Raw genomic sequence first — 13451 nt, forward strand, 5'->3', positions numbered from 1 at the left:
CATTGTAAATAAAAAGTGAGCAGCATTATGTCCCGTAAATGTAAACAAACTTGTTTGTCTTAGCGATTAGCTCAACAAGAAGTAGGACTGAGTGGACTTGTAGGCTCTAAAGTTTTACATTGTTTTGGTTTTTTGAGTGCAGTTACATAACAAAAATCGACATTTGTAAACTGAATTTTCACGATAAAGAGATTGCACTTCTGTACTTGTATGAGGTGAACTGAAAATTATTATTTCTTTTGTTTATCATTTTTACAGTGAAAATATTTGTAATAAAAAATAACAACATAAAGTGAGCACTGTACCCTTGTATTCTGTGTTGTAATTGAAATCAATATATTTGAAAATGTAGAAAAACATCCAAAAATATTTAATATATTTCAATTGGTAATCTATTTTTAACAGTGCGATCAATTTTTTTAATCGTGATTAATTTTTTTGAGTTAATTGCATGAGTTAACTGTGATTAATGACAGCTCTAGTTTCCACAAATACTTGCTGACAGCAGAGGAATGGTGACTCAGGAATCTTGAGTTCCATTCCAGGCTCTGGAGGAGAGTGTGTCTAGTGGGCACAGAGACTCTCCTACCCGTCTCCCCAAATATGATCCCTTCTACCCAATCCCTTCTAACCTGTCCCAGTCCTGTCGCCTGCTTATCTGCCAGTCCTCAACCCAGTCCCATTCTCCTTAGCTAGCCAGTACCAGTCTCCCTGCCCAGCCAGTCTCAGTCTCCAAGCAGCTCCTCATCCAATTTCTCTCCCACTACCACAGCTGGCGCCAGTCCCCTCTCTGCTCATCGGCTCCCTGTCCTAATCTCCCTCCCTGGGCTCCTCATGAAATATCGCAGCGTCGCATCTTCCCTGGCTCTTTGCTCAACTACTTGCAATCCTGACACTCCAGACACCTTAACTCCTTGTCACATCTGTCTCCTTCCCATCTACTCCCCTTCAGTCCTAGTCTCCTCCCAAGAATCTAATCTGATTTTATCCCTGCCAGCACCCAGTCCGATTCCCAACCACTCCAATGCCAGATTCCATTTCCCTTTCCTTGCCAGCGTCCAATCCCAGTCTCCTCAACCTATGCTCTTTGTCTCAATTTACTCCTCCTCCCAAACCTCCCCACTGGTCCAGGTCTTCTCTCCTGTGCATCTGAATCAGACAGCTTCCTTTTCCACACAGTGTAGGGCCAGCAGAAAGATCACTGAGAGCACAGGAGACACAGTTTCTTGAATCTACCAGATGCACACCTGACACAACCCATAGCAGCCAAGATATGCAATTGCAGGGGACGTCCTGCTCAGCCCAATGCAAATGGAATCTTTGGGGAATTTAGATACTAAAAAGTAAGAAATGTCTACTGAGCATGTGTGAACTTCAGATGACTTTTCAAAGACTTATTACTCAACCAAATTTGAATGGATTTTCATAAGGACAGCAAATGGCCTCCTTACTGCCAAATTTCAAGTTCTCCTCCAAAGCACGACGGCACTAGAGAACAAAGAAAAGGTCATCAGAATGTAATGTGGACCAAACATCTTTTTCAATCATTTTGGCTGAAATTTTTGAAACAAATTCAGCCTCAGGCAGAGAACTGGAATGAAAATTTCAGCTTAATTGGCACAGATATATGCAACCAAAACTAGGGTATTATAATGAGCAATCTTAATAACTGGCAGTGCTACCAGCTCTGCCTATAAAACTTGTGTAATAATTTTCTCTCAGTGCAACACAACAAATTCAGCTCTGGATTATTAACCTCTTCACATCACTTCAGTCCAAACAGCCTCTAAGAATCCTTCAGAAGCCATTTTTTACAACCTAGATAGTTAACATTTATCCTGTGACAATTCATTTTGATTATTGTATTCTCATACCAAAAAGTAATCTTCAAAAGAAAATGATTGCAGGAAAGAGTGTTACAGTATATCAGATTTTAAAAATATATATTTAGCAGGAACCTCAATAAAGAACAAATAGACTAAAAGACAACTAAATTTCATAACACATTATCACTCCAGGACATCAAGGCCTTTTATTGAAAAAAGATGTACAATAATTAAAAACAGTCTGGAGGGCCTAGTTAACAGCTGGTATTCTGGGAAAAGCAGCAAGCCTTCAGTCTGGAGTCAGAGCACACCCTAATATCTCTTCCTGAGAAAGTGCTAAATGGCCGAAGTAAAGCTACCCAAAGTGCATGTTTGATGGGTGAATGAACCTGCTGTTTTGATCCCACAAACAGTAGCTCTGCTTTAACTGCATTAACTATTGTAGAAAATGTGTAGATATAATGCCTAGATATGGGGCAACTAAACAGCTTAGAGTTACACAAGAAATATTCCCAGACCACAAAATATATTTACAATACAACATTCTAACTGAAAACACTGAAGAGATTTAACTATAGATTAACCATTGGAAAGTGAGGTAACTGATCAACAACAATTCCACAAACAACCTTTATTCTTGTCCTATATCCCCTGCTAGATCTGATATTCTTATAGCCACCCCTGCTACATCATACACAGTTCCAGCATGGGTGATTCCCCCGCCCCCCACTCACCAACAGCCTACAGGTATCAGAGGGGTAGCTGTGTTAGTCTGTATCAACAAAAACAATGAGGAGTCCAGTGGCACCTTAAAGACTAACAGATTTATTTGGGCACAAATAAATCTGTTAGTCTTTAAAGTGCCACCAGATTCCTCATTGTTGTTTTTTTTTCCATAGCCTACAGAATACCAATCAGTGAATTCACTCATCAAGGGCTAGTGACACCATTTAAAAAGCCCAACTATACCTGCAATTTTATTATAGTCATAATATTGTTCTTATTCTCTATACACCAACTTCACCACCATAGCATGCCTACCGCAACACATCTTGCCACAATAATTTGAAAACTTCATTATTACTATTTCAAATTTTACATTCTCACTCTGTCAGAAACTGTATGCTTCAGAATACATACACATGTAGTCCTCTTAACACATCTTTATAGAACCCACTCTACATATTAAATCTCATAATACTCCTGTCTCCACATTCCTTACCATAAAGGAGATATAGGAGTCAGTATGTTTATAGAACGTATTGCATTTTCATTTGTTAGATTTTAAAAAACCTGAATTTGTAAGAATTAAGGTTTGTAAAAGTTTGTAAGGTTTGTAAAAGTTAAGGTTATTTGAAGAACAACAAATTTACTCAATTTTTTAAACATATGCAGCGGTCAAACTTAAAACTAGAGATAGTTGATATTATTTAAACAACAAAAAAACTACTTTTTTTAAATTTTGTTAAAAAAATAATTTATTGAACTATTTCATTTTTAAACAAATATTATGATATCAAAAGCTTTTTGAAGTTTATCAATAGTTTTCTGGAAGTGAAATTTTTCAATAACCACTTAAAAATGTTTTTTAAGAAAGGTAAGTTGAAACAAACATGTTTTACTTTTCATCCAGATCTGCTTAAAATATTTCCACCATTTTGAAAATAATTCTAGATCTAAGAGACTCCTTCTGCTTAAAATAAGCACTCCTGCCAGAGCTTATAACACTGTTGTGCATCTCAACACGGAAGAAACTCTTAAAGCTGACCATTGTGCACACCTCTCTCACAACAGTGCTTAAAATTAATTGATATATACAACCTATGCTACTTGAACAAAAATTCCTTGTAAGAGGGTTGCCACTCACTGCTAATGTACCTCTTTCTGTCTAGGTCTGGGAACACAGAATCAGAGAAGATTAGGGTTGGAAGGGACCTCAGAGGGTCATCCAGTCCAACCCCCTGCTCAAAGCAAGACCAATCCCCAGACAGATTTTTACCCCAGTTCCCTAAATGGCCCCCTCAAGGATTGAACTCACAACCCTGGGTTTAGCAGGCCAGTGCTCAAACCACTGAGCTATCCCTCCCCCCCTTAGTACCACATAACTCTTGTGGCACCAGATCCCCCCTTGTTGCTCGTTTCTCACTCTACAGTAGTTTTTCGTCTGATAACCTGGCCATTTAGTCCACCCCTTTCAGGGTTACAAAGTCCAGCAGACTAACACGGCTACCCCTCTGATACTTAAAGTCCAGCAAGACAACTGTACAAATGCCATCTCCAGACAGCGTTCAACCTCAGCTCGGGGCTCTATGCCACTATACCAGTGGCTGGCAGGGGAACGCAGGATCGCCTGCTACACTAGGTTCCAACCTATAAACTGCAATCTAGGTCCGCAGCCTTCATCCCTGTTGCTGCTTCCTTGGGCTTCTTCCTTCCAATTCTCTCTACCTTCTTTTGCCTGGTTCTGGGTTTACCACAGGAGCCTACTCTACTCCCTGTGGCTACTTCACTACCTTCTAGCTTCTTGTAGTTTCTTACCAGACTCCTTACTCCAGGATAGGATATGAAGGCTTACTCTCCCTCTCTACTTCCTCCTTGTCCCTGATGGCCTACCTCATCCCAGGGAATGACTGAAGCCTCCTTCCCTTGAAGCCCCCTTCTACTTTCAGCTTCTTGCCTTTATTGTTCTGGTCCAGCCCTTCCCCAGCTTGGCCTCACTCTTAATTAACCCTGGTCTTCCTTCTCTCAGGTGACCTAATCGGCCTCTCAGCCCCTCGTTAACAGGACTGATGTGACCCTATATAGGAATTTTCTAGATTTTTGTAAAAAGTAATTCTGCACATTAGATCTCCTCTAAGCAAAATATATATATATAAAGAAATGAAAGTTTCTAGATCAAGATGATCTTGAGGTATGATCATCTAACGCACATTTAAAGAATGAAAAGTTGGTAGTTTTTCCCTTAAAAGTTATATTAAAAATGGGTTGTGCAACTCAACTCAAATCTTCCCATACTGTCTTCTTTCCTACGGTACACATAATGACATTCTGGCAGAAAGGAGGTTTGTTTAGAAAGTTTCCAAGACTGGTCTTACAAAAGAGTTTTTTTCACAACCTTAACCAATGGAGTCACTACCAAGGGTCAATAATGATGGGGCAGTTGATATTCTGATAAGTGTGAAAGACTTTAGTGATACCAGGAGGGTTGACCCTAAACAAACAAAACTGAAATCTCAAGTAATAGCAGCTTGGGAACTGTAGAAACAATGAAGTAGTATTCTTACCACTGAGATAAAGGAGAGAGGAGGCAAAGATAGTAGGAGTCATCTGTACAAAGCTGTCTTTGATGATGAGCAAACATCAGGCTTGTAGTGGCATGTGAAGATATGGACCAAATTCTAGGTCACTGCTTTAGGGAGATCAAAAACTGAGGCTTATTCCATAAAGGTGCACAATATCACCTCAAGCCCTATTAGACTGGGATTCAATTCCTGCCAGTTTACATTTTGCTCCTGTAAGCTTCTTTGATGCATATGACAATCCACCAGGAAATGGCTGCCTTGGAACACAGAAATCCTGTCTTTGAAGCGTGAAGTGAAATAAATCAGCTGTCAAACGTCTTGAACTTTCTGGTTCTTCCTAAATAGTTTTAAATGCCTGTTTAACATCCAAAGAAAATACCCTTTTCTCAACACATTTAGGATCCAGACTAAGACCAGTCAGAACCGCCTTTTAATCACTTGAGGCTAAAGTAATTCAAAGTTGTTGGTTTGGGGTTTTTTTAAGTTAAATATTGACTGACTTTGAGGTTACACAACTTTGAAAGGTACTGTAAGTTTTAAATACACACTCTACGTATGATACTAGACCATGAGCTCGACTTATCCACCATAAAAACATCAAGAGATTGCCAAATACAATGTGGAGGAGAAAGGAAAGTGAGACAGGCAAAAAAACTAAACGATATTACAAAATAGGCCACAATTATTAATGGGATAACCACAGATCATCTCAAGACAGTGTAAAATACAGAAAAGATAAAAATGTTTGGTGGCCCTGATAACCAAAATTATTTTCTGCTTTGTGAATATATCAAAATGTATAAAGGCATACAAAACTCAGATGTGAGCAGCCACAATACCTTGTGGGATGAATCTGCCTATGTTTCATACTCATATGAGTCATAAGTCATATGTCATAAGTATGGCTGTAATTCAACCTTATATTGCCCTGCAATTTCTGTAAGTTTATTCCATTGGCATACTGTAAATCTGTAAGGGGTGGCTGTTTATCCACTATGTAAATAGAAATTAACTACTTACTGAAAGTGTTCATCTCAAAAACATTTTTTTTATGTAGATAATTCTCCGGCTTAAGTCTACCAGTAAATTTCGCAGATCACACTGTTTAAGAAAGATTTCAAAATCAAAAATGCCACATCTATCTCACTGACAGACCCATTAAATAGAGGCACTAGACTGAAGTGGTTTGAATTGCCTTCCTAACTTTCAGCCCCATGAGGACTCAAAATATTAATATTTGGCTATCCATCTGACACCAGAGGGTGTAGAGACTCTAAATGTTCAGTTCAGACACAACTCTGAACCAGTGGAGGAGCTAATAAAGGAGTGGGAGTGGGGGGGGGGGAAGGGAGGTGTCGACAGCTCCCATGGCAACTTTTAGGTGAACATGTGACACCTTTTCTCCTGAGGCCTGGTAGCGGTGGCTCCCTGCTGTGGCTGTTGCAACATAGCACACGAGATCATGTGGTGCTGTGACTCTGTATGCTATGCCACAATGACTCTCACTTACATTTGACCCAACTGCCCATCAGTCATGATGGTCAGCAGCCAGGCCAAACCTGAATGGCACTGCAATCCCATGTGCCAATTCACAATGCTCACAAGACAGAAGCCACTGCTACTAGGTGAGTGTGCGTCAGCTCACTCCCCAGCCTCCCGCCCTCTTCAGGGTCTTCTTTTCACACCAGACAGAGATTAGATGGTGTGGGAGAGGATGATGCTGTCTGAGTGATCAGCGCCCTGATTGCAAAACCTGGGTCTGCCATTGCTCTGAACACCGCCTCTAAGAACAGGTACCTGAACATTTCACACATTCACTCTGGGTCCTTTCCCAAGCCTACTAGATCACTATGAAGAGCTGAACCAATCTGAGATTCTGAAGATAAGGGTTATATAAGGACATGGAAAGATGGTACACTGGGCCTTGATTATGCACAATTAATGTTAACTGGGTTTTTTCCATTGACTTGAATTGGAGCAGAATAAAGCTTTTGCTGATGAAATTCTCAGCGCTTACTGAAACAGACTGGCAATTTGGTGTGATCTGTACAGGGAAGTCAGTTCACTTGCAGTTATGACCACTCTGGCACATAAGTAGAACACTTTCTTACTGAACTACAGAGGAAAATATGGCTTGCCAGACCACATGTAAATCTAATTCCAGTGTTCTACCTCTCACAGTTACTAGTACCAGATGCTTCAGAGGAATATGAAAGAAAACTTCAAGGACAATTATAAATAACTTCCCATAGGGGAAGTTTCTTTCTAAGCCCTAGAGGATGTCTTATGTCTGAATCAGGATTTTGTTTTAAATATATTTTACACAGAATGTTATATTATAACTGTCTGGATAAATGTTTAATCCATTTTTGAAGCCTTATCCTCAACAAATATTTTGCATCAATGAGCTCCACTGATTAATTATGTGCTATGCAAAAAAATAAAAAAGGATTTCCTTATTATTTCATGTCATCTGCTATTTTTCTGCCTAATTTTTCACTCCTTCACCAAATCATTAATATATATTAGTACAGAACTCCTGACCTTTTCCCATGCTATAAATTGACCATTGTCCCCATTCTTCGTTTTCTGTCTCTTAGCCAGTTTCTAGTCTATGACAGCTCTTTCTCAGCACTCTGAGTACTTAATAGTCTATTGTGAGGGACTTTGTCAAAGGCATTCTGAAAGTCCAAGTAGATGCCAGCTGATTCTTCACTATATATAGCTTTACTGACACACAAACCTGTGCCCATCTGAGCGAATTATTATTTACGTTATTGTGCGACTACCTGAATCACCATTATTTCAACTGGGTTCTTTTTTGACAACTTCATTAGCATATGACCTTTCATTCTTAAGCAGGGCTATCACTTTGATGTGGCACATTTAAGTGCTTGTGTAATGCTATTTATTTTTGTTTGAGCAAGGAACTGCACCTTGAAAAGAGAAAACTAAGCCATGGTTTCTGATCTTGGGAGGAGACTCCCTATTTTCCATATCTAGAAAATTATTGATCCCTTACCATTATTTAAAGTGTGTCCATCCTATTAGAAAGTAGTTTATAAAACTATATGAATCATCCCTTTGGGGCTGAAATTTTTCAAGCCTGATGTCTGCTTGAAGCAGTTTTTTATTTATTTTGTTTTAGTTTGAGAAAAATCAGTTCAGTGTTAATTTTTTTTTGGTCTTTGCATGTAAGGAAAAAAAACTCACTGCACATTTTTCCCATTTAAAAAAAAAAATTTTTTTTGCCCTTTATTTGAAAAGGTCTAGGGACAAAATGATTGCAGCAAGAAAACTGAAAATGGACAGGAAGCTTGTTCCTAGGGAATAGGGATGCCTTTCAATGGCCCAGTTAAAACTGGTTTTCATTTACAAGAATGAGCAGGGTTTGAAACAAATCATACTTGACTCAATGGCATTCTAAAGGGGCTGAGCTACATTTTGCATACGCACACGGCACATTTTGATGTACAAAGATAAATGAAGTGTTACAACAGCTTTCCAGGGTTTTTCTCCTATATATACAACTAAGCCCTGGTCTGAATATAAAATTTAGATCGATGTAGCTGTGTCACTCAGGGGTGTGAAAAATTCAAACCCCCAAGCAGCACTGTACTTAAGCTGACCTAACCTTGGCTACAGACATGGCTAGATCAGTGTCAGCCTAGTTACTGCTGTTCAGAGAGATGTATTAGCTACAGTAACGGAAAAGACCCTGTACCACTGTAGAATCTGTAGCACAGACATACCCTAACTGCATGAACTCTGAAAGAGTGTGTTGTTTACACCTTTATTGTTATAATCAAATCTTTTACATTTTGTAAACATGGGAATATTATTGCGCTGAAAGTACAGAACATACTTACCAATGTTAATTTCATCATCTGTTTCAGCATCTCCAATACACTCAAACTGAAAATCCTGTAGCGACTGGGAAAATTTTTGCACTGCTATGGATAGATCTATGATAAAGAAAAAGGAAACAAGTCTTACAATTATTCCAATAACTATATCACAGTATATGCAAGTTTCATATAGTGAGATTATACTTTGCTTACAGTATTTCCTTTCTAGAAAAATAATCTCACATAAAATAAGAGAATATCACTCAAAGCAAACTGCTTGCTATGCCTCAAAAAGTCACTGAAGCAAACTAAATTCCTAAATCTCAGCCATAACAAAGAGAATCATATTCATACTGAATAATCCTCAGTTCTTGTTTTCTTGAAGCAAGAGAAATTGATACATGATCTGAAGCTTCAGTGGTAATAAGTAGTCCTAGTGCAGGGGTGGCCAATCTGTGGCTCCGGAGCTGCAGGAAGGTCACCAGAGGTTAATATGTGGCTCCTTGCATAGGTGCTGGCTCCGAGGCTGGAGCTACAGATGCTAACTTTCCAATGTGCTATGGGGTGCTCACTGCTCAACCCTCTGCTCTGCTCCAGGGGCAGGCGCTGACTGGTGGGGCTGCCGGTGGGTGGGGGGCACTGGGAGTGGGGGTGGGTGGAGAGTGGATGGGAGGCTGCTGACATATTACTGTGGCTCTTTGGCAATGTTAATTGCTAAATTCTGGCTCCTTCTCAGGCTCAGGCTGGCCAACCCTGTTCTAGTGTATGCAGTGGTACTACTTGCAAACACGGACTTCTTACATGCAGAAGGATTGCAGGATTGCGCCCATAGGTTACCATGAGTTTTATTTTAATATACTTCTCCCACAGTAAAAGTTTTCCATGACAGCTATTTAAAAAAAAAACTAAATATAAACACAATACCATATAATGTTCTGAAGAGACTTTTTTGAAAAAAGATATTGGAAAACATGTACTTTCAATTACTTGTTCATTATGTATGGACTACTTTAGTTGAATGATATTTACAGTGACAACACACATCTGCACTTTGACTTTTTTAAAGTTAAACTTCACAGCACCGAGATTTGATCTCAGCAATAAGAATGTTCCAATACAAAGCATTCATAAATATGGAATACCAGTGTGACCAAAATATTATTCTCTTTTTATAAAAATACGTAATGGTAAAGGTAAGACGAAAAGTGAGAACACATGTATTAAGAATGATCAGAGTTCTATCAGTCTAGACAAAATACTGCTTGAGGATGACCTTCCACAGTCCTCATGAGATATCTATAGCATCAGTTTGGAAGCTAGAAAAATGAATAGACAACCTGAACTCTGATGTCTGCAATATCTAGACAGACGTCTCAGTATGGAAAGGGAGAGAAAGAGTTTTACCAAAACCCAAGTTAAGCACTATTTCCAGTGCATCACTGGAGTATACAAATCTGATTAGAAACTTTGTCCCAATGTCTTGTACTGACAGCATGTTCGGTGCTGTGCAGCACACTGAAATAAAGGCCTTTCCCCGAAGATATTCAAATCTAGAAGACAGATGCACAGACAATGGATGAAATCTGGAAATCCAAAAGATGGGGATAGCTTTGTGGGTTTTCACTGGTTTTTAGCTAGCTCTTTCGGGACAACACAGAAGGAAGTGCACACTTTAAGAGACACTTGAATGAAGAGAGGGCTTGGAGCATGGCAATCTGGAACTGGGGTATATGCATCAAAGCAACAGTGGGAGGGGAGGACACAAAAAAGGAATAAAAAAGGGCAAAGGGGGACCTAAGCATTATGCTGGTATTTTCCTTTGAATTTCGTGTATGTATTAGTTAATTTTAATGTGCCTCGATGATAAAGAGGATTTCAATACATTCACTGAAATCAGAGCTTAAATTCCAGACAGCTACAAGCCAGGGATCAATAATAAAAAAAAAGAGTGAGGATGCCAAACGATGGGAATACTCCCTTTGTCCCAGTTGCTGGAATTCCAACTAAGGTGCTGCCCCAATCCTTGGTCAGTGCCTGGTTCTTTCAGATCAGCCTCTGGCTGGTAGGCATCAAATTAATTAGATGCCACCACCACACTCAACCTCTCATTATTTATTCATTTTTGCTTACAGCTATGGTGTGCATCAGCCTTAAAGAAAATAAAGGGCCTTTTTAGAAAAGGCAGATATGAATACCTTTTCTTCTGTTAGTAAGGAATGAAATATGGTTATCTAATGCACAGCTGTAGACACAGAAGTTGCCTACACAAGTTATCTTTGTAAATAAGAAAAGTTTTGGGACTATTCAGGCCTCCATTTGAATAAGCTATTTTTCCTATTACCAAGTGGTTGACTCTCCTGGAAGACTTAATTTGGTACAAAATTAAAAAAAAAAAAACACAGAAACTCAGAAGATAATGACTTTACAAAAGTTATATGCTATTGAAATATATAAAATATTATTTCCCCTTGTCTTATGGTTTATTTTAAATACAGAAAATACAATTGCTATGAAGTAAGACACAAGCCAATACATCCGGATTATTCAGCCATTATTTAAAAAACATAATTTGGCAAAGCATTTTCATTAAGCACTTCTACCATTCTGTATCTATAGTGCAATTATATATGTTTGTTTTGGATTAACAGCTATTCATTACTTATATGCAGTTTAAAAGACCACCGCCTGCACTTTCCTTCGGTGCACCACCTGCACTTTCCTTCCTTCCCCAGACATGAAGTTTCATCATTTTGCTGTTATAAATTCTATTTTCTCGTCTATAACTGACTCTCTCTCCTTCATATCACTCTGGCACTTGTTGCTCCAAAAAAAGCATATCAGAAGTAGGATTACAGTTATTAAAAAGAGTGGCTCACCTGGTAGCCCCTCAACATGTTGAGCTACTGTACTGTCTCCATAATGCACTGCATAATATATTTTCTATTAAGAACTGAGTTAAGTATACATTTGTGAATGTACCGCAAGCTTACTGCATGTTTCTTATTCCTAGGTGTATGAAAATCATCTAACAGTAGCAATGTATTATTTTGACAACTTAGAAGTAGTTCTGCTTTGTACATCTGACAGTATCTTGTGAAGTTTATGCAGTAAAAAAAATCTATTTTTGTTTCTTTTAAAAAATCTGAATTTATTACATTAACTTCTGATACTTAATCTTAGGAGTCAATTGTTTTGTAGCTATGAGAAGGATCTAGTCAGATTGTCCTTTGCTCTTACATAAACTAAGACAGAGTTCCCGGGTTCTATTACTGGCTCTTCCGCCAAATTACCATAGAGTAAATCATTAAAGCCCTCCGGCAAACTAGCACTGAAGGCATGGTGCGAGGCTTAAATAATACTCGTAAAGGACTAAGATTCTAGAATATTAAGTGGTACAAAGTGCAAAGGATTAACCATTACCATAAATATTCTATGTCTGTAAATTCCCATGGACAGAGAGAGCACATTGTACTGAATGTCTGACTTGGATATTAGTAACTCAGTGCATTATTTTAGGACCAGACTGTGACCAGCTGTTGATGTAGATGTGCAAGGGAGGAAGAGGGTGCTTGGAACTTCCTTCACCCGGTACTACTCCCAAGAGAGCCTATTCTGTCTCCTACAGCAGTGGCTCTCAACCTTTCCAGACTACTATACCCCTTTCAGGATTCTGATTTGTCTTGTGTTCCCCCAAGTTTCACCTCACTTAAAAACTATTTGCTTAAAAATCTGACATAAAAATGTAAAAGTGTCACAGCACATTATCACTGAAAAATTGCTTCCTTTCTCATTTTTACCATATGATTATAAAATAAATCAACTGTGATGTAAATACTGTACTTACATTTCAGTGTATAGTATATATAGAGCAGTATAATGGATGGTTTAGTTGGTGCTGGTCCTGGTTTGAGCAGGGGGTTCGACTAGATGACCTCCTGTGGTCTCTTCCAACCCTAATATTCTATGATTCTATGATTCTATAAACAAGTCATTGTCTATGAAATTTTAGTTTATACTAACTTCGCTAGTGCTTTTTATGTAGATTGTTGTAAAACTAGGCAAATATCTAGATGAGTTGATGTACCCTCTGGAAGACTTCTGCGTACCCAGGGGTAAGTGTACTGGTTGAGAATCACTCTCCTAGAGGACAGAAATAACTCCCATTGAAATTAATCCTTTCGCTCAGGATAGAGAGCCTAGGGCAGTGGTCCTCAACGCAGTGCCCGCGGGCGCCATGCATTTTAATGCGCCTGCGTCCTGGCCCCTGGGAGACCACCCGCCGAAATGCCGCGGTGGGGACGCCTCTCGATGATGACACGTCACCGACAAGTGATGTCATCGAGAGGTGTTGCTCCCGAATTTCGGCGGGGATGCCTCTCGCTGACGCCACTTGCCATCGACAAGTGACGTCATCGAGAGGCGTCGCCCCCAAATTTCGGCGGGGACGCCTCTCGCTAACGCCGCTTGCTGTCGAC

The 13451-nt window shown here is 39.3% G+C and overlaps 1 protein-coding gene across 2 annotated transcripts in view; it reads right to left on the reverse strand.

The window, feature by feature from the left end:
* ARHGAP42 (Rho GTPase activating protein 42) overlaps positions 1 to 13451 on the reverse strand; it is a 596304-nt gene that overhangs the window by 521786 nt on the left and 61067 nt on the right. For both annotated transcript variants that reach the window (XR_007772629.1, XM_050940918.1), the window contains exon 2: positions 8998 to 9093. Coding sequence is in view for 1 of the 2 variants with exons in the window: in XM_050940918.1 (XP_050796875.1) it covers positions 8998 to 9093 (96 nt within the window). In the remaining variant the exon portion in view is untranslated. The remainder of the gene's footprint in view (positions 1 to 8997; positions 9094 to 13451) is intronic.

Source organism: Gopherus flavomarginatus, chromosome 1 (genome assembly GCF_025201925.1).
Source record: "Gopherus flavomarginatus isolate rGopFla2 chromosome 1, rGopFla2.mat.asm, whole genome shotgun sequence".
NCBI lineage: Eukaryota > Metazoa > Chordata > Testudines > Testudinidae > Gopherus > Gopherus flavomarginatus.